This window comes from Giraffa tippelskirchi, chromosome 12 (genome assembly GCF_054371585.1).
Source record: "Giraffa tippelskirchi isolate mGirTip1 chromosome 12, T2T-mGirTip1v1.2.pri, whole genome shotgun sequence".
Classification (NCBI taxonomy): domain Eukaryota; kingdom Metazoa; phylum Chordata; class Mammalia; order Artiodactyla; family Giraffidae; genus Giraffa; species Giraffa tippelskirchi.
Genome location: NC_137286.1, coordinates 1,132,931 through 1,156,075, shown reverse-complemented (window position 1 = coordinate 1,156,075; position 23,145 = coordinate 1,132,931). Strand labels below are relative to the sequence as shown.

General features: G+C 61.6%; 2 protein-coding genes and 1 long non-coding RNA gene across 4 annotated transcripts; 2 read left to right on the top strand and 1 right to left on the bottom strand.

Moving 5' to 3' along the window:
* Positions 1-3,969: 3,969 nt before the first annotated feature.
* ZBTB42 (zinc finger and BTB domain containing 42) lies at positions 3,970-8,220 on the top strand. The gene is made up of 2 exons (XM_081550782.1): positions 3,970-4,148; positions 4,679-8,220. Exon 2 carries the CDS (start codon positions 4,696-4,698, stop codon positions 5,962-5,964), a length of 1,269 nt encoding a protein of 422 aa, XP_081406908.1. The 5' UTR covers positions 3,970-4,148; positions 4,679-4,695; the 3' UTR covers positions 5,965-8,220.
* On the bottom strand, positions 7,323-10,048 carry LOC145530021 (uncharacterized). Its single transcript, XR_014071418.1, has 4 exons — positions 9,914-10,048; positions 8,343-8,433; positions 7,941-8,239; positions 7,323-7,824 (listed from the first exon to the last, which is right to left on the bottom strand). It is a non-coding gene; the product is annotated as an uncharacterized LOC145530021 (long non-coding RNA).
* Positions 10,049-10,435: 387 nt separating this feature from the next.
* Positions 10,436-14,509, top strand: LOC145530019 (uncharacterized). 2 transcript variants are annotated; one of them, XM_081550780.1, is made up of 6 exons: positions 10,436-10,896; positions 11,821-11,935; positions 12,424-12,521; positions 12,755-12,871; positions 12,941-13,069; positions 13,259-14,506. In XM_081550780.1, the coding sequence occupies exons 4-6, from the start codon at positions 12,806-12,808 to the stop codon at positions 13,379-13,381; spliced, it is 318 nt and encodes a 105-aa protein (XP_081406906.1). In that variant the 5' UTR covers positions 10,436-10,896; positions 11,821-11,935; positions 12,424-12,521; positions 12,755-12,805; the 3' UTR covers positions 13,382-14,506. The 2 variants fall into 2 exon arrangements, 1 of the variants encoding a protein (XP_081406906.1); XR_014071417.1 differs by lacking the exons at positions 10,436-10,896; positions 11,821-11,935; positions 12,424-12,521; positions 12,941-13,069 and having other exon boundaries at positions 12,718-12,871; positions 13,259-14,509.
* Positions 14,510-23,145: the final 8,636 nt, after the last annotated feature.

Here is a 23,145-nt window from a genome sequence, read left to right as displayed (position 1 = left end):
TGAGGCGGTACAGGCACCCAGAGGGGGTGCAGGAGGGCAGGCTCCAGAAAAGGGCTGTGGCAGCTGAGGCAGCCCCGGGTCCCCCTGGGACTCGTGGGGCGCTGGGGGCCAGCGAAGGGGCCAGCATGACAGTGCAGATGACCCCCCACCCGACCCCTCCCTGGGCCCTGCTGAGCCCAGGCTTTTCCAACAGCTGCCCCTCCCCGCCCCCAGGCCTCCAAGTTGATGGCCATCTCTTTGCTAAAGGAAGACTCGTGGGCTACCTTCCTGGCGTTGGTGTGTCTTTGTGGGGAGGAGGACATTGTTGTTCTTCCTCCAGAGTCAGAGTTTTAGCCTGGTAGGGAGGCGTGGGGTATGGACACTTCGTCTGGGTCAGAGGTAGAAGCAGCTGAGCACCGAGGACAGCATCCACAGCTGACCCTGGGGCTCCGTCCCCTCCTCTCAGGGCTGAAAGAGAAGGACCAGGGACACTTGCTCCTCCAGGAGAGGACGCAAACTTCTGGGCCTCTGCCCTCGACACCCCCACCCTCCCGCCCCAGCGCTGAATGTCCACACCCAGGCCCCCGTCTGCAGGGGCCAGGGGAGAGACCTGACCGGTCCGGGCTACTGGGGCGCCTGACAAGCACTCGCCCTCCAAACCCTCCCCTTGGGCCCCCTCTGGGAACATCCCTCTGGCCCCCACCCACCATTCTCCTAGGAGGGGTTTCCTCTGCACCCGCCCCCCACCCTGGGCTGGCAATGCCAAGGAGAAGGCAGAGAAGCCCTGGGGACGACGGGGGGCCGGGGGAGCGGAGGGCTGGGGGCCCAGGAGGGCGCCCCCTCCTGGGTCCTGTGGTGGCTCGCAGCCATCCTCGCCATCTGAAGACAGCATCTCGGCCAGGAGTGTCTCCACGGTGGTCAGGCCTCCTCGGCCTGGCCCATGTCCAGGCGGCGAGCCCCACAGCCCTTCCCTGCAGCACAGCTGGGAGCCGGCCCTGCAGCCAGAGCCTCTGCGGGCAGGCCCAGCGCCCTCCTCTGGCCTCCAGAGGGAGGGCAGAGCCCCTCTCTAGAACACCTCCCGTCCGCCACCCCCAAGCCGAATGTCTCTGCCTTGGCTGAGGCTGGGCCGCTCAGGAGCCCCCGAGGCAGATGTTGGCCACAAAAACTGCTGCACCGGCCTCTAGGGAGGGCGGCCACCTGCCCCTCCTAGAGCCCAGGGTCTTGCGGCCCTGTCACCTCCTGCAGCTGCCGGCCCTCGGGCAGGACCCGGGGGCCCGAGGCCCGGGCTGCCTGGTCTCCGCAGCAGCTGCAGGGCGGGGCCTCGAGGCAGCTCCCGGGCCAGATGGCCGCCCGGCTGGCCGCATCCAGCGACGTTTGGCCCCCGCCGTTGCGACAGCCTTCTGCCATCCTTGTGCCTCAGACCTTGCCGGCCACAGCGGGGACCCACAGGCCAGGCCCGCTGGCCGCCGAGTGCCCTCTCAGGTGGCCTGGGATGGCCCCTCCCGGCCCCGAAGGGGGACGTAACTCCAGGAAGAATGGAGACCTTCGGACCAGGAAAACGCAGGGGCCTCTCTCCCTGTCCCCTCCCCTGAGTGATGTCCCTCCTCCCTTAGCCACCCCTACCCAGCACACCCCCAGCCTCTTGCTGGCCACGTCCCCTGCGGCTGCGTGGACCGCTCTCCATGCCCCACGACCTCCGTCAGGGCCCCAAGAAGCCCTTTGTCCCACTAGCCAGGCAGGGCAGGCCAGGACACTCTGCCCATCCCAGGGCCTTCTCTCCCGGCCTGGCTGGGGACCTGTGTGCCCGGGCGGGGCAGGTGGGCACGTCAGAGCAGTCAGGATTAGGATGGGGGCACCTATGGACATTGGACAGACACCTCTGCCCTGCTTTCACTCGAGACCCAACTACCCCCCCCCACCTGCCTTGTGCCATGCCAAGTCTCAGCAGCAAAGATCCAGTGGAGAGTGTGGGGTGGCAAGGTCACGTTGTACAGGAGCTCCTTGGAAAAGGCGAAGGCCCCAAGAGGAGATCGTGGGGTTGGGGACACCTGAGTGGTAGTGATCAAGAAGGCCCACTCCCAGGGGGTGCTGCTAGAGCAGAGACAGGACTGGGGAGGAGCCGGGAAGGGCTCTTGGGGAGACGTGTGGAACCTGAGGACTCACGAAAGGCCCCAGGGTCTTGCGGTGTGCCGGGTAATCCAGTTAATCTCCCCCCTTTTGCAGATGAGAATATTAAGGCCTGAAGAGGTTAAGGGTCATGCCCAAGGGTGGAAGGGGATAGAGGCAGGGCTCTGAGCAAGACCCCGAGAGGCGGTCTCCTCTGGGTTCAGTCTGACCTGACTTGAAATCAGCTGCCCACGCTGGGGTGGGGGCGTGGCGTGGAGGTGAAGGAAGGGGCTGGCCTCCTCAGGAAGGGGTCCCCAGAGCGCCTGGGCCACGGGAGCCAGGGCGGTCTTGCTGGCTCTGAGCACAGTGCACGTCGGGGGTGCCAAGCCAAAGACTGCCGAATTTAGGAAATAAAAATGCAAGCTGCCTGGTGAAATCTGAATTTCAGATAAGCAAGGAATAGATTTTAGTAAAAGAATGTGGCTTTCCTTCCCCCAGACTTTAGGTCCTAACTGTGGTGGGCCCCAGGGCCTCTGGTCACTCTTCAGGTGCCCAGCCCACCAGTTTAAATAGGATCCCTGGAGCCCCACCCCCCCAACTCGCAGCCAGGAAACCCCCTCCCGCAGGGTTCCTCGCCTCCCAAGAGCATGGCTGGGGGCTCCCCACCGTGTCTTGCTGCCTCTTTGCCCTTGTATACCTGGCCGGCTGGGGTCCTGCCTTTATAATCCAGCACCTCCAACACCACCCCCACTTCTAGTCAAGGCCTCCTTTCTACTCCTGCGCTGAACCCCACCCCTGCCCACCCTCTATCTCCCGGGGTTCTGGGCTGTGCAGGTGAGAATGCAGAAGACGCTGCCAGACGTGGATCCTGGTTCAACAACAGACTGTCTGTGTGGCCCTGGCGCCTTCCGAACCAAAACCAGTGTGATAATCAGAGCGCCTCCCTAAACCAACAGGGCTGCTGGGACAGCTGAGCGGTGGTCCACAGCGCCTCCATCCTGCTCTGTAAAGGCAGCTGGGAAAAGACTGCCAGCCAACAGTCACCCCACCCCGGGTCCCAGCCTCTCCAAGTCCATTGCTCTCTGTCTTTCTCAGGCTCCTTCCTTAACCCAGGACCTAGGTGCCCCCCACACACACCTTCACATGGCCTTGCACCTGAAAGGCCCACCCAGCTCCTTCAAGGTGTGGCCTCTCCCTGAACAGTCCCCCCTCCCCCGTCCCAGCCCGCAGCCCCGACTCGGGCTTTGGGTGCATTTCCCTTTCTCTCCATCACCGCCATGGTCCCTCAGCCCATCACGCCTTCTGGGACGGGCACGGTCCCCAAGGCTCACAGCTCCGTGCACCTGGCTCCCAGCAGAGGCTGCGCTGGGTCCGCTGAGAGGATGAGAGTGCCCAGTTTTGGAACACCAAGGTCGAGAACCCGCCCAAGCGTCTGGAAAAGGGGCCCAGCTAAATTAAATTCAAGTCGAGGCTTTCAACGAAAGGGGGTGTCATCTTCTCAATATGTGCGACTCCCCCCGCCCCCTCCTCCATTCCAGGGCGGGCGCCCCGCGAGGTGGCGGCGCGTCCCGGCTGCGCCTTCGGGAGACTGGCGCCGGCGCTGGCTGGTCCTCGGAAGGGGTCTCTTAACAGACGGGCGCAGTTGGGACCCCATGGGGGGGGACCCCGAGGATGAAGCAGCAAGTATCGCGAGAGAGCCCCCTCCCCCGCCGCGTCCCGCGTCCCCTCCCACCCCAGCGCCCCAGATGGCGGCGCGCGGGGCCCGGCCGGGCGGGGCGGACAGGGAAGGGGCGGCGTGGGTGACCTCAGCGGTTCCGCCGCTCCGGGAAGTCGCCTCGGCCCGCCCCCTCCAGCCCCCGCCCCGAGTTTCGCTCTCTCCGGGGCGGGGCAAGCGGCGAGTGCTGCCGGGCCAGCCAAGTTGGAGCGCGCCCCGCCCGGCGCCCTCCCCGTCCCCGCGCCCTCCCCGCCGGGGCGCGCTGCCCGCAGCTCCGCACGCGCCGGGGCGGCACCGGGGAGGGCGCGCGGCGCGGGCAGCGGCCGGAGAGGAGCTCGGGGCGGCGGAGGTGAGCGCGGGAGGCGGGCACCCGGCTTTGCCTGCCCCGCCCGCCGGCCCGCTCCCCGCGGCCGCGCTGCCTTAAATGGGGCCCCGCGGCGGCGGCGGCGGCGGCGGCATCTGGCGGGCCGAGCGGCAGCTGGAGGCGGCGCGGAGGCGCGGACCAGGGGCGGCGGCGGCGGCGCGGCGACTCGGGCGTCGGGGGACGCGGCCGGCGGCCGCCCCAGAGTGAAGTTCAGGGGCGCCCGCGCGGGGAGGGGCTCCCCGGGCGGAGACGCGCGCAGGTTCGCGCGGCTCCGGCCCCCTCGGCTGGCGCCCCGGGACCCGCCCCCGCGGCGGAGCAGCTCCTGTTTACTTTCGATCGAGTTTTTCCTGCTCGGGGCAGGTGCCCAGTGCGGCTCCGGGCGGGCAGTCGCGCGCGGCGCCCCGCGCCCCTCTCCCCGCGGTGCCCGCACCCGGGAAGGGCTGGTCGGGTGGCTGGGGGCGAGCGGCGGCCGCGGCGTCTCCAGGCGCGCTCACGGGCGTCCCGTTTGTGCCCAGGTGATGACCGCGGCGGCATGGAGTTCCCGGAGCACGGCGGGCGGCTGCTGGGCCGCCTGAGGCAGCAGCGCGAGCTGGGCTTCCTGTGCGACTGCACCGTGCTGGTGGGCGACGCGCGCTTCCCGGCCCACCGCGCCGTGCTGGCCGCGTGCAGCGTCTACTTCCATCTCTTCTACAGGGACCGGCCCGCGGGCAGCCGCGACACGGTGCGGCTCAACGGCGACATCGTTACGGCGCCTGCCTTCGGCCGTCTGCTGGACTTCATGTACGAGGGCCGCCTGGACCTGCGCAGCCTGCCCGTCGAGGACGTCCTGGCCGCCGCCAGCTACCTGCACATGTACGACATCGTCAGGGTCTGCAAGAACAGGCTCCGCGAGAAGGAGCGCGCGCTGCCCCCGGAGACCCCCGCCCCTGGGGCAGAGCCGCCGGGCCGGCCCCCGGGCCCTCTGTCTGCCTGGGCCCCCGCGCTCTGTCCAGCCTCTCTCAAGGCCAGGCTCCCTCCCGCTGGGCCAAAGGCCACCCGCCCTCCGCCCGCACCGGGACCTCCCCCCTGGCAGGCGCCTGGAGAGTCAGACCGGGCCCTGGACCTGTCGCTGAAGCCCGGCCCGAGGCGGCCGCCCGTCTGCCCACCCCGCGTCCTCCAGACCGCCCCCTGCCGCCAGAAGCAGCCCGGGTCCCAGCCAGTGGTGAAGGAGGAGCCAGACTCGGAGTCCGAGCAGGACGGCAGCAGCCCCCGGAGCGCCCACAGCCCCCTGCGGCCACCCGGTGTTCCCGCGGCGGAGCCCCTGGCAGGGGGCTTGGGGCCGCTGCCGGTCCGCGGGGTGGGCAGGGGGGCGCCGGGGCCCGAGGCGGAGCGGGGGGCGATGGAGGACGCGCTGCGCCCGAGCGGGCGCCTCTGCCTCTGCCCGCTGTGCGGCAAGCTGTTCCCCAGCGCCCACGTGCTGCAGCCACACCTCAGCGCCCACTTCCGCGAGCGCGATGGCGGCCGCGCGCGGCTCTCGCCCGACGAGGCGGCACCCACGTGCCCGCTCTGCAGGAAGACCTTCTCCTGCACGTACACGCTGAAGAGGCACGAGCGCACGCACTCGGGCGAGAAGCCCTACACGTGTGTGCAGTGCGGCAAGAGCTTCCAGTATTCGCACAACCTGAGCCGCCATGCCGTGGTGCACACGCGCGAGAAGCCGCACGCCTGCAGCTGGTGCGAGCGCCGCTTCACGCAGTCTGGGGACCTCTACCGCCACGTCCGCAAGTTCCACTGTGGCCTGGTCAAGTCCCTGCTGGTGTGAGGGCCGACGGAGGGGCCGAGGGAGTGTGAGGCCCGGAGCTCAGCAGGTGAAGCCCCCAGGGCTGGCCCAGCCCAGTGGACGGAACCCTGCCGCCCTGGGAAAATGGCCCCAGACTTGGACGGACTGGGAGCCGCAGGAGCAGCCCTCCTCCAGCCTTGGCCCTCCGTGCCAGCTCACTCTTGTTCCCGGACCTGCCCTGACCAGACACCAGACTCCTCCATCCCCTCCAGCCTGTCGCAAGGAGGGTCCGAAGGGCCCGGGTTCCCCAGCGAGAGGAGGCCAGCTGACCCTCCTCCCAGGCTTTCCTGACCGCCTCACGGAAAGGCTCGGGGGCACCCTGTGAGCCTGGCACCACACTCGGTGAAGGATGCCGGCTCACAGATGCTGTCATTGTGAGTCTCAACGGGAGCTCGGACGGAACAGGCCGCTCCTGGCGGGTGGCAGTAGGAACCCCTGCGGGGCACCCCTAGGCACAGTGAGCACCAGCAGGGCCCTCAGGGCACAGCTGGTGTCCCAGGGGTGCGGCCCCAGCAGGAACCCTGGTGGCAGCAGCATAACCAGCTGGAAGCAGAGGGCTGCGGAGTTACGGGTGCTGGGGAGGGAGGCAGGCCCTCCGAAGCTCTGGTCCTGCCCACACCACAACGCAGAGCGGACAGTGGGGTTTGGAAATGTTTCTCTAGATACAGAAGGAGCCTCTGGAGGCTGCCAGATGTTGGCGCATGGTCGCTGGGCCGTGCCGCTCCCCTGCTTGAGCACAGGGACCAGTGTGCCTCCTGGCCTCCCCCTGGGGGGCCAAGGGGCGCCGGGAACGCAGCCACCCACCTGGAGTATTCCTGGTCTGTGGCAGGCCTGGTCAGTGGTGACCCTGAAGATCACTTGTCCACCTGATCGCGGTCTCCCTGGAGCTGCTGGTCATTGCCAGGGTGCTGTGGGGTGGGGCAGCCCAAAGGCTGCAGTTCGGATCAGGAGCCAGGTGGGCAGAGCGTCCTTTCCCTACGGGGGGTCTGGGTGAAAGCAGGCATTGCTTGGAGCGGGGTGGGGGAGGGCAGGGGGCCTCCAGGCAGCGGTCACAGGACCGCCCACACCACTTGCGGAGGCTGATGCTCCTAAAAGGCAAAAAGCTGCTGCATTTGTGCTTGGTGGCGGCACTCTGCCTTGTCTGCCTGCTCCCTGGGCAGGTCTCGCTGCTGGATCCCAAGGGGGTGGGCAGAGGTGGGGCCGCCCCAGGTTCTGGGGGTCCTGAAGGCGGCAGAGCCACCCAGACTCCTGGTTTCCCCAGAGTGCTGGCTCTTTCTGCTGTGCCCGGAAGTGGTGCTGAGGTCCGAGTTCAAGTTTAAATTATTGCTCGGGTCCTGACAACACTTGATGTCGTATTTATTCGTCTGCCTGGTCTGGAGTGAGAAGACCGTTGGCCTTTGCAGCAGGTGGACAGGCGAGGGCCATCCCCCTGCAGGCTCCCTGCCCTCCCGGGGTTTGGGCAGCTGGCCTGCGGACCAGAGAGAGAAACGGGGGAAAGGAACCCTGCTTCTGATTGTCCTGGCTCCTGGCCCTGCACCTCTCAAAGGGCTGGTGGGACCGCAGGCTTGGGTGATGTGCTCCATGATCGGATTTCCATGCGTTGAGTGTGTGTGTGAGTGTGTGTGAGAGAGAGAGTCTGCCTGTGTGGGCATCTGTGTCCAGCAAAGGCGGGACCCGGGCCCAACCAGCAGCTGCGCCCCCGCCCCAGCAGGCAGCCGGGAGATGAAGCCTCAGCCTTGGTTTTCCCCACGGGGTTTCCACTGGGGAAGAAATTTATTTTCCCGGGGCCGGAAGCCTGGCCGAGTTATCAACACTGGATCCATTGTCTTCTGCAAATAGTTACTGTGAAGTTAATGTACAGAGAAGTGGTCAGTTTCATGTTTAAGAACTGACACAGTTCAGATAAAATATATACATATATATACACACACACACACACATATATTTAAGACACTAACTGTGTGGGATCGTGTCGCAGAGGCGTGTGTAGATAAGACACCTTTCTGGGGGTGCCTGCTGTGTGGGGCCCTCCTGGATGGCCCAGCCTCCCGCCCCTCGGACGCTGCTGCCCCTGGGTGCGGGTCCTCCGTGTGCCTGGAGGACAGGCGTTGGCACCTGGCATTCCGCGGGAGGACTTGCTGGCACGTGCCCGCCCGCTGGGATGGTCTGGAAATAGTGCTGTCTCCCCATGTACGCGTCGTCGTCTCAGTGACAGTGGAATAAAGCCCACCCCAGATGGAGACAGCCGTGATTATTCCTGGGGACACCAGTGCGTGTGGGAATTGGAAGTGCTGCTGGTCTCTGGGGGGACCCGGGTGGGCGGTGGGCACTCCGAGAGCCCTGTCCCAGATGCCACCCACCGTGTCTCCTGGGTGCAGTGGGCTGCAGCAGGCTGTGTCCAGGTGACAGTCCCCCTTTCCCCAGATTTGTTACTTCGCCCCATCCCGAATCCTGGGGAGTAGGATTCGGGCTGGGACCTGGTGAGACAGCTCGTGGCCTCTTGCCTGGTGTAGGGGCGCCTTCTGAGGCCCCCAGCCCTCTGGTTCTGGGTCTTGTCCCCCTGCTCCGGAGGCAGTCCCCACTCCCCTGCCCTCCCCCGTTCACCGTGTCCCTCTCCCCTCCCTCCACACCCCGTCCGTACACCCCTGCCTCCCCTCGGGCGGGATGGACCCTCACAAGAGGTGAGCTAGGCTGGGCGGGGGTCTCGTGCCCACCACCCCCACCCCTACCCTGTGGTGCCCAGCTTGATCTCTGGACGGCTGAATGGGACCCATTCGAGCGGATGGCTGAACAGGCTTGGCCGCTGGGGGTTTTAGGACCCCTGAGCTAGGTCCAGCTGGTGGCAGGGCTGATGGGCAGTCTGCATGGGCACTCCAGCCCCCCTCCCCCGCAGAGGGGCATGAAGCTGGTGGTTCTCTGAGCCTCCTCGCCGGGCCCGGGGCAGATGGCCTTATGTGTGTCCCCGGCCATACCACCTACCAGGAAGAGCTGAGACAGACCCTGGAGGGGGTTGGGCTGGGGGCCCTCACTTGCTGAGAGAACCCCGGGGTTAACTGGTGCCGGAAGGACTGCTGGTTCCTGGGCCTTCGAGGCCCTCCCAGTCCGGACCCTAAGTGCATGACATCCTTGCTTGTGGGAGGTGGCGCCTGCACCTTCCCTGCCCGGCCCAGCCTGCCTCTTTAAGGAGCCTTCCTTCTGGACCAGAGCCACTGTCCTGCAGGAGGCCCTGCCCTGTTTCCAGCGGAGCCCGTGACTCAGCCCGGGCCTTCTCAGAACCCAGAGGAGACTGTTGCCGTGCCAACCCAGGCAGGTCAGGAGGGCGGTCAGAAGGTACCTGGGGGGGGAGTTGACCCGGATAGGCTCCCAGGACCCCTCCTGCCAGCCCGGCTCTGCCCAGCTGGGCTCACACTCTGCCCCTGTGCCCATCACCGGAGCTGTAGCTGCCACACCTGGGGGGAGCATCCAGCCTAAGGCACGTGGAGGGGCCCAGCTGGCCTGCAGTTGCAGAGCCAGCGGGTGGCAAACCCAGGCCCTCCTACAAACCTCAGCTGATGCTGCCCCGCTGGTGCTGGGCACAGCGCCTCCCCCTTGGCGCAGTGGCAGTGCCGAAGCTGGGACTCTGGGGCGAGAGAGGTCCCCACGACCACCAGCAGGGCGAGCACCCAGGACCCTCCAGGCGCACGACACAGGTGCCCCAGGCCGCAGCCGCCCTGCAGAGGTGGCAGAGTGAGGGGCCACATGCGAGCGGGTACAGACGTGCAGTGCCTGGGGCACCTCGGGGAAGCTGCCGGCTTTGAGGCAGGGAGCCCCCAGGGCAGGTCCGGCCAGCCCCAGGCCCCGCTCCCCAGCTTCCTCTGTGCCCTCCACCCCCCAGGCTCAGCTACTTGCCCGCCCGCCCTGCCCCAGGCCTCGCTGCTCCCAGCGCTCTTGCCCGCTGGTGAGTGAGGTCCACCTTCAGACCCTCAGGACAGACGCACAGGCTTCTGACCCACCGGCTCCGTCCCCACCTCCCAGCCTGGAGGAGGGGGCGGGCACCAGCTGTCCAGCTTCTGGCCGGTACCCTGGCCTGACACGGCTCACCCTTCTCCACAGCCCCGACCCCACCCGGCCACTGTCACTGCCATCGTCATGGCGCCTCCCCTCCACGCCCCCTCCTCCGAGTCCACAGTCACCTCCACCCACCCCTAAGGCAGGGCCCCACAGGACCCCCCACTGAGGCCAGTTTCCAAGCGGAGGGCCTGGTGCTGAGCAGCCACAAGCCGAGAAGGGGTGGAGACGGTGCAGCCCTCCCAGTGGTGCGGCTGGCTGTGCCCCTCCTGTGCCGCCCCATCCAGGGCCTTCTCAGCCCGTCGCCTCCCCCCACCTGCTCAGAAGGGCGGACGTCTGTGCCCTCTCCACCCAGCTGGCCACCCGACCTCCCAGCACCAGCCAGGTCCTGTCCTCTCCTGCCTCTGAACCCTCACGGGGGGACAGGCACCGCGGCAGACAGCTGCTGAGGGGAGCCTGGGCCGCAGCCAGCGGGCATGCTGGCAGCACTACTGCTGACGATGCCGACCGGGAGGATGGCGGAGGGCTTGGCCCCAGTGCTCCCCGGAGCAGGGGAGCCCATCCCCAGAGTGCTGGCTGTGGTAGGGGGTGTGGGACCTGCCGGCAGTTAGATGAGCGTCACCATCGGGTCCCAGGCCTCCTGGGCCACCATGCCCCCCAGCCTGCCTCCTCCCTTCTGCAGCTGCCCTTGCCCAGCCCCGGGGGGCTGTAGAGGGTGGGAGGTGGTGGCAAACCCCAGCAGCTGCAGAGGAGCCCAGGGACGGCTGGTTGGAGGGCCAGGGCCCGGCGGAGGTGGTTCAGAGAGGAAGCCGGCTGCGCTGACTTGGTGTCCAGGCCTCCCGGCCCGAGTTTCAGCTGGGCCAGCAGGTAGCCCCATAGAGAAGTCCGGCTCTGGGGCAACCAGAGCTTGCCTCCCTGAGTTGGGATTCAAATCGGTTTGTTTTCACCAGATGGAACAGAAATCTGTGTACAAAGAAAGCCCATTTCCTTGCCTTCTTCAGCAGACAGCTGGGGCCTTGAAAATTAGGTTCTGGAGCCAATTCCAGTGTGTGCATGTGTGTGCGTGTGTGTGTATGTGCATATGTGCATGTGTGTCCCTGTGTACACGTGTGTGCGGCTCTCTCTGCATATGTTGTGTGTGCGCACACGTGTGCGTGCATGCATGTGTATATGTGCATTGCATGTGTGTGTACACGTGTGTGTGTGCATGTGTGTCTTGGGGGGGTGCTCCCATGGGGGGGTGCTCCCACCCCTCCAACAAGCAATGCTCCAGTACCAGCTGGGTGTCCTACAACTCAACCCCATTCTGACACTGTCTACCCAGACAAAGCTCGGATCCATGCTTAAGGGCTCAGTCCCACAAGACAGTCCTGCCCCCCAATTCTGATGCTAGTCCCAAGCCCGGGTTGTCACCTGTACCTCTAACCCTTGGGTTATACAGTAGAGGCTCCCTCGACCCCAGGAAAACAGTTTATTAGATCCTTGGTTTATAAAGAAAAAGGATATAATTCAGGATCAGCCAGACAGTTCCTGGGGCGAGATGTAGGGGCAGGTGTGAGCTTCCAAGCTCCCTCTGGTTGAGCCACTCGCCCTGAATCTCCATGGGCTGACCAGCCAGGACACCCCCTGAACCTCGTCCTGTTGGGGTTTCAGGGAGGCTTTCCTGGGCGCAATTGATCAGATCACTGACCATGGATGATCGATTCCATCTCTGGCTCCCCTGCCTCCCGAGAGCCCAGGGGTGGGGCTGTCATCCGTGGTGGTCCTCCTGGCAGCTGTCCCCACCCTCAGGTGCCTCCAGTCACCTCCTTCACAGGACAGATGACAGCTTGATGAGTTTCTTCACGCAGGAAATGCCGAGGGTTTCAGGAGCTCTGTGACAGAGACAGGAACGAAGACCAAATATGTATGTTTTCGTTTTTTTGGTTGTGCCATGTGGCTTGTGGGATCTTAGTTCCCTGACCAGGGATTGAACTCAGGCTCTGGGCAGTGAGAGTGCAGAGTCCTAACCCCTGGACTGCCAGGGCGTTCCCTGTGTTTCTCACTATAAATCATAAACCACATTTCATCATGTGTCTTCACTGGTACTGCTGGTTGGCTAGCGCTGCCCTCACACGGCAGCGCAGGGGCCTGGGACCCCAGATCCAGGAGCACGGGGTCGGCTCCTCCTGAGGCCTGTCTCCGTGGGCGCCCCTCTGTGCCTGTCTCTGCCCTCACCTCCTCTTAGAGGGTCTCCAGTCAGACTGGAAGAGGGCCCATCCTGGGGCCCCAGTTCACCCTCATCACCTCTTTGAAGACCCCGCCTCCTACTGCAGTGACGTTTGAGCTCTGGGGTCAGGGTCTGCACGATCTGAATTTGGGGGCACAGTCCAGCCCATACCTTTGGTGTTTCAGAAGGGCACGGAGGTTGCAGGACCCTGGCCTAGGAGCGGGGAGGCTCAGATCCCAGCCTGGCCCTGCCCGGATCCAGACTAGCCACCGCATTCTTGGAGGTGAAGTTTGTTGGTATTTCCGTATTGCCCTCCAGCCCACGGGCCGTGGGCTGCAAGGCACTCAGAGCCACAGCTTTGGGGACATTGCCCTCCCCAGGAGCCCACGGGCCTAACCCCATTCCGCCCACACCCTCCCCAGGGGCCACAGCCCTCGAAACCTCCCCCTCCCTCGGCCCATTGCAGGGCAGCCTCCCCCGCCCCAGGGTGGCCTGCACGGTTCCGCTTTCTTGCAGGGGGCGGCAGACAGACCTTTTCTCCCATGAGCCCCCACCAGCCGGCCGGGAATGGAGGCATCCGTTTCCCCATCACTCCTCGGAAGACCCCAGCCCGCTCCGGGCTCAGGCGTCCAGGTAAAGCCCCTCCCTTCCTCACGCCTCTGGGCTCTCGGCCCACCTCCCCCTCTCCATCTCCCTCTCCAGGTGCCAAGGCCCCCGAGACTCAGTCCTGTTCGAGACTCAATCCTGTGCAGGAAACGCAGCCAGCGCCTCGCCCTGGGCTCCCAGGCCTCTTCCATGCCCCTCAGCCCCAACCCTGTCTCGTCACCACCAGTAAGGGCATGTGCTCTGGGACTCCTTCCCTCCCTGCTGACCTGATCAAGCTTCAGTAATAATTCAGCCTTGCGGTTATGAACCCACCAAACTTGTCATCTCCTCGCCACGCCTCCCCCGGCTCCCCTCTTCATTCACTGCCCCTGCCGAGGCCTTGAGCCACTGACCCTCGTTTTGATCAAACCCCAGGGCAAAACCGGGACCTGGGCAGCTGTGACTGTTCCCTTCCGTGTGGAGTCCTCCAAAGAGGCAGCGCGGATGGCTCCAGGACGCGTGAGCATCTACCTGACCTCCTTCACACCCGAATCATAAAAGAGAGAGATGCAAGCGAACCTCACAGAGTCTGCAACACTGGGGGAGCATGGCGAGACTGCCCCCTCAGCTCAGTTGCTCAGTCGTGTCCGACTCTTTGTGACCCCATGGAGTGCCGCACGCCAGGCCTCCCTGTCCATCACCAACTCCCGGAGCTGGCTCAAACTTATGTCCATCAAGTCAGTGATGCCATCCAACCATCTCATCCTCTGTCGTCCCCTTCTCCTCCTGCCCTCAATCTTTCCCAGCATCAGGGTCTTTTCCAGTGAGTCAGTTCTTCACACCAGGTGGCCAAAGGATTGGAGTTTCAGCTTCAGCATCAGTCCTTCCGATGAATATTCAGGACTGATCTCCTTCAGGATGAACTGGTTGGGTCTCCTTGCAGTCCAAGGGACTCTCAAGAGTCTTCTCCAGCACCACAGTTCAAAAGCATCAATTCTTCAGCATTCAACCTTCCTTATGGTCCAACTCTCACATCCATACATGACTACTGGAAAAACCATAGCCTTGACTAGACAGACCTTTGTTGGCAAATTGATGTCTCTACTTTTTAATATGCTGTCCCCTACCCCCACGGAGAGTAGTGAGAAATGCTGGGCCAAAAAAAAAAAAGGTATGTTTAGAGTAACAGTCGGAAGGCACTGGAGCACGAGGGACGCAGGCAGAAGCTGGACAGGAGCCTGTCTTTGAACAACAAACACTGCCGCCAGCCAGACGTGTGTGTCTGTGGCTGCAGGGTCGCCAGACATGCCCCACGGGAAGACACACACATAAATGGCTGAGAGGCGCATGGAAGCGCGTGGAGCTCACAAAGCCCCAGTGAGCCGTCACCACGCCCCGTCCCGAGCCGGTGACCGCACGGAGGAGGGCCTGGGCTTCTCAGCAGGGTCAACACACGCCATCACCGAGGATGCATCTCCGCCCCAGAGCGCGGCCCAGGAGAGCTGACGCACGTGTATACGAAGGGACCTGAACGTTCACCGTGGGGCTTCGCTGGCAGGCCAGAGGAGAGGACTCGGCGCTTCCGCTGCAGGGCGCGTGGCTTCAATCCCTAGTTGGGCAACTAAGGTTCCACATCCCTCGAGGCACAGCCAAAGTATTAAAAATTATAAAAGCCTTAAAAAATGTTCACAGTGGCTTTCCCATATTACTCGGAAACTAGATATGGCCTGAACGTCGTGAATGTGACCGCCGCACACTCACACCACAGGGTGAAACAGACCCAAAGGGAACCAGCGAGTGAGGTGCGCCATGGGTGGACGTCACCGTTCCCAGGGGAGGAGGCGGATGGGGTGCGCGATGCTCACCGGGAGTCCGGGGGGGACCCGCAGGACGGCAGCTGGGCAGAGGAGGGCAGGCTGGGCAGCACACAGGGCACGTGCGGGTGACGGACATTTCCAGTTTCATGTGGGGGTGTGCCATGCGGGTGCAGCCGTTTGTCAAGATTTACAATTAAGTTTTGTGTCTTTCCGTGCATATGCTGTTAAGACTGCAAGACAGTCGTAGGAGGATAAGGGCAGTTGCAGGTCTGGACACAAAGCAAACGGTGGAAGGGCGGGTCGCTGAGACTCGTGATGGGTGCAGGGCGTTCACTGCACCGCCGTATCTGAGACTTCATGAAATAGGTGTTTAGAGAGGGAAAAAAAAAACAATCCACAGGTACATTCTGCATCAGCCTGGCGCAGCTAACAGCCTGGTAGCACCCTTGCTTGGGGCAGCTGTGGGCAGCGACACCGGCACACGGGCGGGCAGGGTGGCCCGTGTCTGCTGCGGAAGGCCCCTTGACAAGTGCTGTCCGCGTCACGACGGCACGAGTGCTGGACCCAGGCGCTCTAGGAACCTGCCCTACAGGTAAGCGCACCCACGCGCCAAGTGACTGACGTGTGAGAGTCTTCATTAGAACCTTGTTCACGCAGCAAGCCACTGGAAAAGGCTTCAACGTCCAGGGGCAGGGGCCGAGTTAGTGATACCACGGCCCACACAGTGGACAGAATACGTCACAGCCACAGAGTAGAGGCGCCCCGTGTGGGGCAGGGTGACCTCTGCACCGTGAAGTGAACCTAGGAAGCGCAGACAGGCACTGCGCCACACTCCCCGTGCAACTGCAGGGCATCTCCTGTGCACAGGAACACCGCTGGGATGTGTATCAAGTCTCTGGAAGGATACTCAAAAAAATAGCTAACTTGGGCATTTTGATCACTCACGGTGCTGAAACTTGGTGTCTGGTGTGGGAAGTGGGGGGGTCCTACCAGGGGGCACTAGTGGTAAAGAGCCCGCCTGCCAACACAAGAGATGTGAGACATGGGTTCCATCCCTCGGTCGGGAAGATCCCCTGGGGAAGAAAACGGCAACCCACTCCAGTATTCTTGCTTGGAGAATCCCATGGACAGAGGAGCCTGGTGGGCTATAGGCCATGGGGTAGAAAGAGATGGACACAGCTGAAGTGACTTTGGACATGTACATGGGAAGTGGAGGACCTTTTTAAATTTTTAATCGCCTTACCAATAATTTGTTCCCAGATCAAACGTTAAATAAAACGTAAACTTCTTTATCACGCACCTCTTTCCACTTTTCGACTGGTTAGTTCTGTGTACCTTCTATTTCCTTTTCCCCCGAACTACTGTGTTTTATTCTTTATCATTAAAAGGCACACGTTGCAGTGCTCCCCAGACGTAAATTCCCTGCCTGCTCTGTACCCCATCTTTGTTGTTGTTCAGTTGCTAAGCCGTGACTCTTTGTGACCCCGTGGACTGCAGCACACCAGGTTTCCCTGTCCTTCACTATCTCCCGGAGTTCACCCAAACCCATGTCCATCGAGTCGGTGATGCCATCCAACCATCTCATCCTCTGTCACCCCCTCCTCCTGCCCTCAATCCTTCCCAGCATCAGGGTCTTTTCCAATAAGTCAGCTCAGTTCAGCTGGTAACGAATCCATCTACAATGCAGGAGACCCCGGTTCAATTCCTGGGTCAGGAAGATCCGCTGGAGAAGGGATAGGCTACCCCCTCCAGTATTCATGGGCTTCCCTGGTGGCTCAGCTGGTAAAGAATCCGCCTGCAATGTGGGAGACCTGGGTTCGATCCCTGGGTTGGGAAGATCCCCTGGAGAAGGAAACGGCTACCCACTCCAGTATTCTGGCCTGGAGAATTCCATGAGCTGTATAGTCCATGGGGTCGCAAAGAGTCGGACACGACTGAGCAAGTTTCACTTTCACATCAGGTGGCCAAAGTATTGGAGTTTCAGCTTCAGCATCAGTCCTTCCAATGAATATTCAGAACTGATCTCCTTTAGGATGGACTGGTTTGATCTCCTTGCAGTCCAAGGGACTCTCAAGAGTCTTCTCCAGCACCACAGTTTGAAAGCATGTTATTTGATGCTCAGCCTTCTGCATGGTACAACTCTCACAGCCATACCCCATCTTTACCTCCATGATTTGCTTCTAGTGTTTTCTCCAATGTTTCCTTTTATAAACACAGGCAAATATTCTTTCCCTCATCATCACCCCAAAATGTGGCATACCATACAGGATGTTCTGCATGTTGCTTTTTTTTTCACTTAAAAATACAGATTGTGGAGCCCCTCTCCTGTCAGCACATAGAGAGCTCGCTGACCCCGTTGTTGAGGGCTGCAGTGTTCCCTGGTGTGGCTGTCCTGACATGTATTTGGTCTCCTACAGAGGGACACCTGGCTGGTTAACACTTTTGCTGTTATAAGCAGCGCCTTGGCTAGTAACCTTGATCGTGTGTCCTTCTGCACAGGAGGTATTTGGTGTACATCCCCAGTGGGGGAAAGTGCCTGTGATCCTGTCAGGGGTCAACATGCCCCCTTGGGGGTCACCCCTACTCTCACCCCTGCACCTGCTTCCCCACCTTGCCAGCCCGGCATGGTAGCAAACTCCGGGATTTACCGGAAGTTTCTTGTTATCGTCTGTTACATTTCTCCTGTTACAGGTGTGAGGTCCCCTCCCTCTGGGTGCTTACCCCCACCTCTGCCCACTTTCCCAGGGGTATTTCCACTCCAGTGCTGACGGATTCACCCAGTCCTTTCTAGCACGTTTACAGTTTCACTTCTTTCACATTTGTATCTTTGATCGATGCTTTCATTTTAACTGGTACGTGGTCACACTGAGGACGTGACATTCTCATTATACGGGTGAGCAACACTATTAAAGTGTCCACCTGCACCTTCACTGACTGGAGAGTGCCCCCCAAAACTCCCACGTGCGTCCAGGCCTGTCCCCTCCCACTGCTCCCCCAAGTCCCTGCCGCCCAGTTCTGCGCTGGACTCAGTAGCCCTTGAGACATGTTTTGATCTGTGGCTGGGCAAGCTGCTCTCATTTCTTTTCTTCTGGGTTCCTTTGGCGGGGGGTAGTTTCGCTTGTCCATCTTTCACGCCAACTCAAGCATCAGCTCCTCTAGTTCAAGGGGAAGAGTTCTCTTTACTCTGCAGTCCTCTCCAATAAGTTCTCTCCCAACAGACCACCAACACTACAGGTCACCAAGCCAGAGGCCCTGTCGCCCTGCTCTGACTTCTCTGCTGACCACCCCCTCAAAGCCTGCTCCTCAGCATCTCCGAGTTTTCTTTCTACCTCACTGGCTTTTCTCCGCCCCTCTCCTCGGTCCCGCGCCCCAGTTCCCCCTCCCTAGGGCCTTTCCTCCTTGTCCCCGAGATGGACGGTCTTGCTGGGGCCTCCTAATGCAATGCAGCCTGTCGCCAGCTCCCTTCCGAGCCCGGTCACACAGGTGACACCCACACATCTCCTGAGTGCCTTCCAGGAACACAAAGTGAAACCCGGACTTCCCCCACACACACCATCCGCCCCCACTACAGGAGAGCTTCGGGGAGCCTGCTCTTCAAGCCAGCCGCCTGGATGTCACGCCCGGGTCCTTCCTCCACCTCCCCCCCGCGGCCCACCGCGGGTTCTGGAGTTGTGTGCCGAGCACACGGGGGCTCTGTCCACCTGCAGAGCCGGCGCCCTGGTCCGAGCGTCAGCCTGCTCCGCACAGTGACCCCCGCGGCTCAGAACGCCCGCCGGGGCGCCCTCGCCCATCTCCGCCGTCCCGGGCCTCATCTCCCAGCACCGTCCGAGCCCTTCCTCTCGGAGGCCCGGCGCCACGGCCCAGCCCAGGGCCCAGGCGCGCCGGCAGGGGCTGTCCCTGGCGGGGAAGGTGGTCCCTGCAGCGGCTCACGGGGCGGGCGCCGGCCCGGGCCAGTTAACAACGCCCTGCCCGTCCTCCTGTGCCGCCCGCGGAGGCTGACAGGAGACCACTTGCGTCCCCTCCCAGGGAGGCTCTGCACCCAGGCGGGCGGCGACATAAGCCGAAAGACGGGCGGCCGCTCGCCCAAAAAAGGACAGCGCCGCGCGCCCGGGGCGGGAAGGGGGCCTGGCGGACACCTTCAGTCCGCAGCCCTCAGCTCCCGCCCGCAGCCCAGCCGGAAGCGCCGCGCGCGGGCCGCGCATGCGCGCCCCCGCCCCGCCCGCGCTCGCACGTCACGTGGGACTGCGCGCCGGTCGCTCCGGGAAGTCGCCTCCCTCCGCCCCCCGGAAACGCGAGCCGCGCGGCCTCGGGTTCCGGCCCCCGCGCTGGGCGCCGGGTGACGCGCTGCTGGCGGACTGTGCACCGCGCCGCGTGCCGCGCCGTGCGGCCTGCGCGCGGGGCTCCCGCCGCGCCGAGCACGTCCTGCGCGCTCGGTGTGTGCGGCTGCGGGAGCGAAGGCTCGGCGGTTCCCCGGAACGCGGCGCCCGGCCTTGCCCCCGTGCCCATCAGTGCCTGCGGGGTCGCTTCACGTTGGAGGCGAGACTGAGGAGACGTGGGAGACGAGTTACCGGCCGGCGCGCCGCGGCCGCCCTGCTGGAGAGCGGGCAGGACGCGAGGCCGAGAGGGACAGGGCAGCGCCCGGGTCCTGGGTGACCGAGGGAAGGGGGCAGCCTGCCCACGGAGGGTGCCCAGCCTGCTTTCTCCGGGTTTCACCGCCCCGCGGGGCCCTCCTGCTTCCCCTGTGCAGCGCCAACCCTGCCGACAAGGAGCGGCCACAGGGCCCCGAAACGGGAGGGGAGGGAAGGGCACCGCCCTTGAAAGACGGACGCGGCCCAAGGGCACAGCATAACCCATCGGGATCAGTCGGGCCCAAGATGGCGGACAAGTCAGCTTGGACGGGACCGTTATCCTCAGGCAGCCAGCGAGATGACACACCAGGCCTCCCTGGTGGCTCAGAGGGTGAAGGATCTGCCTGCGGTGCAGGAGGCCCGGGCTCGATCCCCGAGTCGGGAAGAGCCTCTAGAGGAGGGAATGGCGCCCACTCCCGTGTTCTGGCCTGGAGAACCCCATGGACAGAGGAGCCTGGCGGGCTACAGTCCAGGGGGTCGCAGAGTCGGACACGACTGGGCGACTGAGCACGGACAAATGGCTCCCCCAGAGGCTCCGTGACAGTCCCAGTGTACTGTCAGGCGCTCAGCCGTGCCGGACGCTCTGAGGCCCGGTGAACTGCAGTCCGCCAGGATCCTCTGTTCTTGGGATTTTCCAGGCAAGAATCCTGGAATGAGTTGCCATTCCCTTCTCCAGAAGATCTTCGTGACTCAGGGATCAAACGCAGGTCTCCTGCATTGCGGGCAGAATCTTTACTGTCTGAGCTACAGGGAAGCTCCATTTCCAAGGCACCATCAAAAGACCAAAAAGCGTTGGTGGCCCAACTCTGGAAATCTCCACCCCTTACCCAAAATGGTTGGAATAATCCTCCCACTCATTAATCTGTGAAATTACCCACCCATAAAAGCTAACCTCGCCACACTTGGCAGCCGCCAGACTTGCCTTCTGCAATGGCCCCCATTCTGTGGGGGGTGTTTCTCACTGAAGAAATCCCCTTCTTATCACTTTGTCTCACACTGAATTCTTTCTGCGATGAGACATCAAACAGGTGAGCGTCACTAGGCCCCGAAACCTGATACTGTGGGTTTTGGCTGAGTTTGAGTCCCAGCCACGTGGGTTGCTGCTGCTGTTCAGTTAGTCGTGTCCAATTCTTTGCGACCCCACAGACGGCAGCACGCCAGGCTTCCCTGTCCTTCACCGTCTCCCAGAGCCTGCTCAAACTCATGTCCATTGACTCGGTTGGTTAGAGTCCCACGTGGGTTAGAGTCCCAGACGGTTTTGGGTGGGTTTGAGTCCCAGTCACGTGGGTTCAAGTCCCCCTAAGGCAAACACTGTCAGTCCTGATGGTCCTTGCTCAGCCCTGGGGCACAGGGCCAGGGCAGCTCTGAACTGACCCTCAGCAAGGCAGTCTGCCTGTCTTCCAGGTTCAAGTCTCAACTGACTGGACTGGCCTTTGGGGACACATCTTGGTTTTGTCCGAAGCTAGGCTCACGCCTGAGCTCACCAAGGAGGTTGGGTAGAAGAGGGTGATGTAGCCAGACGGCAGGGAGCTCCATGGTGGGTGGGTGTCTCTCCAGGGCGCAGAGGAATGTTGGAGGCAGCAGGGGGATGGAGGGGAATTCTGACCCATCTCCAAAGCCTGACATAAGTGAAGTCTAGGAGGAAAAGCTCCACTACTCTAGAGGGCTAGAGCGTAAGTGGTATCCCCACTGGACAGCTTGGTTTTGTACAAATCTAGGAATCCTTTGCATTTCCCTAATCCTACTTCTAACAGTAAACAACTTGCTACAGAGGACTTTGCTGGAATAACTCCATTTCCATCCCTACTTCTATCTTCCAGTTGGTTTCCATGCCTCCTCTTTGCTTTATTCCACATCTCCAAGTAAACTTAAAATGCCTCTTATTTCCTTAAAACCACTGTATCTTGCACTTTCACTTTCACTGTAAAATTCAGTGTTGACCAGAAAGACGCCCATGGTGAGCGCTGCGAGTTTAGTTATTGGGGGTAAAATGCAGACTGCAGTCCAGGAGACGGCACCTCTCTGGGAGACAGCACTGGGAGGCTGCTCCAAAGAGGCAGTGGGAGGAAGGTCAGTATATGAGACTTCAGCAATAGGGGAGGGCGTTACAAAAGGTTTTCTGCTAGTCACAAGGAGCTGATGTCACCATGAAGGGATTTAGTGATTTTCTAGATAAGAAGTGCAAGGATTGGGATCATGGAATCAGTTCCTGAAAATATCTATCTAAAGACCTGTTCCACCAGTTTCGCTGGAGCACAGAGTGCCTCTCTCCACCCTGAATTCCCCTCAGGGGGTGTGCAGCAGTACAGGGTTCAATCTCCACAGAAAGTGACTCCGTGGACTGCAGCCTACCAGGCTCCTCCATCCATAGGATTTTCCAGGCTGGAGTGGGTTGCCATTTCCAGATGGCAAATGCCCTTGTTAAGTCACTGGCAAATGCTCTTGGCAAGTGTCCATTTGTAGTTGACACTAGGGAGATGGATGGACAGTTGGACCTGTTAACCGAAAATAATGAAATAGTTATTTTTACCAGCAAAGCAAGTTTAGTCTGGAGCAGTAAAGGATTGAAATTCTAGACTTCCAAGTATAGCAAACCATATGAAATTGTGGCAAAGCCAAAGAGAGGAAACTCTTTTATAGAGGAGAAAGGAAGTTGGGAGGGGCTGTTATAAACACAAAGTCTGTTGACGGAAACTAGGAGATCAGAGTATAGTGGGTTTTCATTGGCCAAATTGTGACTGTCTCTTACTGGGTGAGCTGTTGCCAGGCAAGGAAAAAATCTTTCTTCCTCCTCCTGATAATAAAACAATGTCACTTCCTGCTGGGGATGAAGGTACTCGTCTTCCTGTCTGAATCCTGTTGATGTGGTACATGTACTGAGTGGTGCATGTGTGAGAGCTCCTCCTTCTGGCCTCTTAATTCCATTTGAGTGAGCTTTGGTTTACTAATTTTCACAGATACATGAATGGACAGTTGGATGAATGCATGGCTAGAATATCAGTTAGAAGCACTTTTGGTTTCAAAAAGTGCACTATGAAAAGTGCAGTGGTTTGGACCAACAGGGGTTTATTTTTCTCCCATAATAAGAATCCTGGAGGCAGGCAAGTCTGCTCAGCAGCCCAGTCATGTCAGACCAGCATCTCTGCAATCATGTTTGGCTTCCCTCGTGCTCACAGAGGGTTGCCACAGCTCCAGACACCACATCCATGTTCCAGGCTAGACAAAGAGGGGAAAGGATAGTGAAAGGGATTTCTGCCTCTTTTATCATAGAAACGAACTCCCCAGAAGCTCCCCAGTAGTCTTCAGTGGCATCTCTCTGGTCGGAACCATGTCCCACATGGCCAGCACTGCTGCAGCAGGGCCGGGGGAGTGGGCACGAAGTGTTTGCAGTGTCTACAGCAGAAGAGAGAAGAGGAGAGGAGGGTGGAGGTGTGACTGCAGCAGACGCTGGGCATTGCAGCCTCCCAGCATCTTTTGCATATCATCTCTGCAGCTGGGTGATTCCCACATTGTGAATCCTGTCCCTCCGGCTTGGAATCCAGAAGGATTGCCTTGCCCAGCCTCCCCTCACCACTAGGGGCAGATGTCCAACTTGACCTGGGAGGGGGCAGTGGACTCCTGGGGCAACGGTTTTGCTAGACTGGTCCTGGCAAAGGCAGCTTGTTTCTGGGGCCAGGGGTGGTGTCCACCTCCTGCTGCCACAGTAGCTCGGGCATGGTGGGGGTAGCAGAGCCCATACCCAGACCAGTCCTGGCAGGGATTCCAGGCACTGTTCCTGGAAGCTGAGCCAGATCCGCGAGCCTTCTCAGAGCTCCTTATAAATCCACACGCGCGTAAACAAGCTAGAGTGGATCCCTTCATCCACAGCTGTCAGGGA

What these genes read in the sequence shown, in the direction of transcription:
- ZBTB42 (XM_081550782.1), top strand. Translation starts at nt 4,696, where the DNA reads ATGGAGTTCCCGGAGCACGGCGGGCGGCTGCTGGGCCGCCTGAGGCAG.
- LOC145530019 (XM_081550780.1), top strand. Translation starts at nt 12,806, where the DNA reads ATGGAGGCATCCGTTTCCCCATCACTCCTCGGAAGACCCCAGCCCGCT. An exon ending in CTCCGGGCTCAGGCGTCCAG is followed by an intron (nt 12,872 to 12,940) that starts GTAAAGCCCCTC and finishes CTCCCTCTCCAG; the next exon opens with GTGCCAAGGCCCCCGAGACT. An exon ending in ACCCTGTCTCGTCACCACCA is followed by an intron (nt 13,070 to 13,258) that starts GTAAGGGCATGT and finishes ATCAAACCCCAG; the next exon opens with GGCAAAACCGGGACCTGGGC.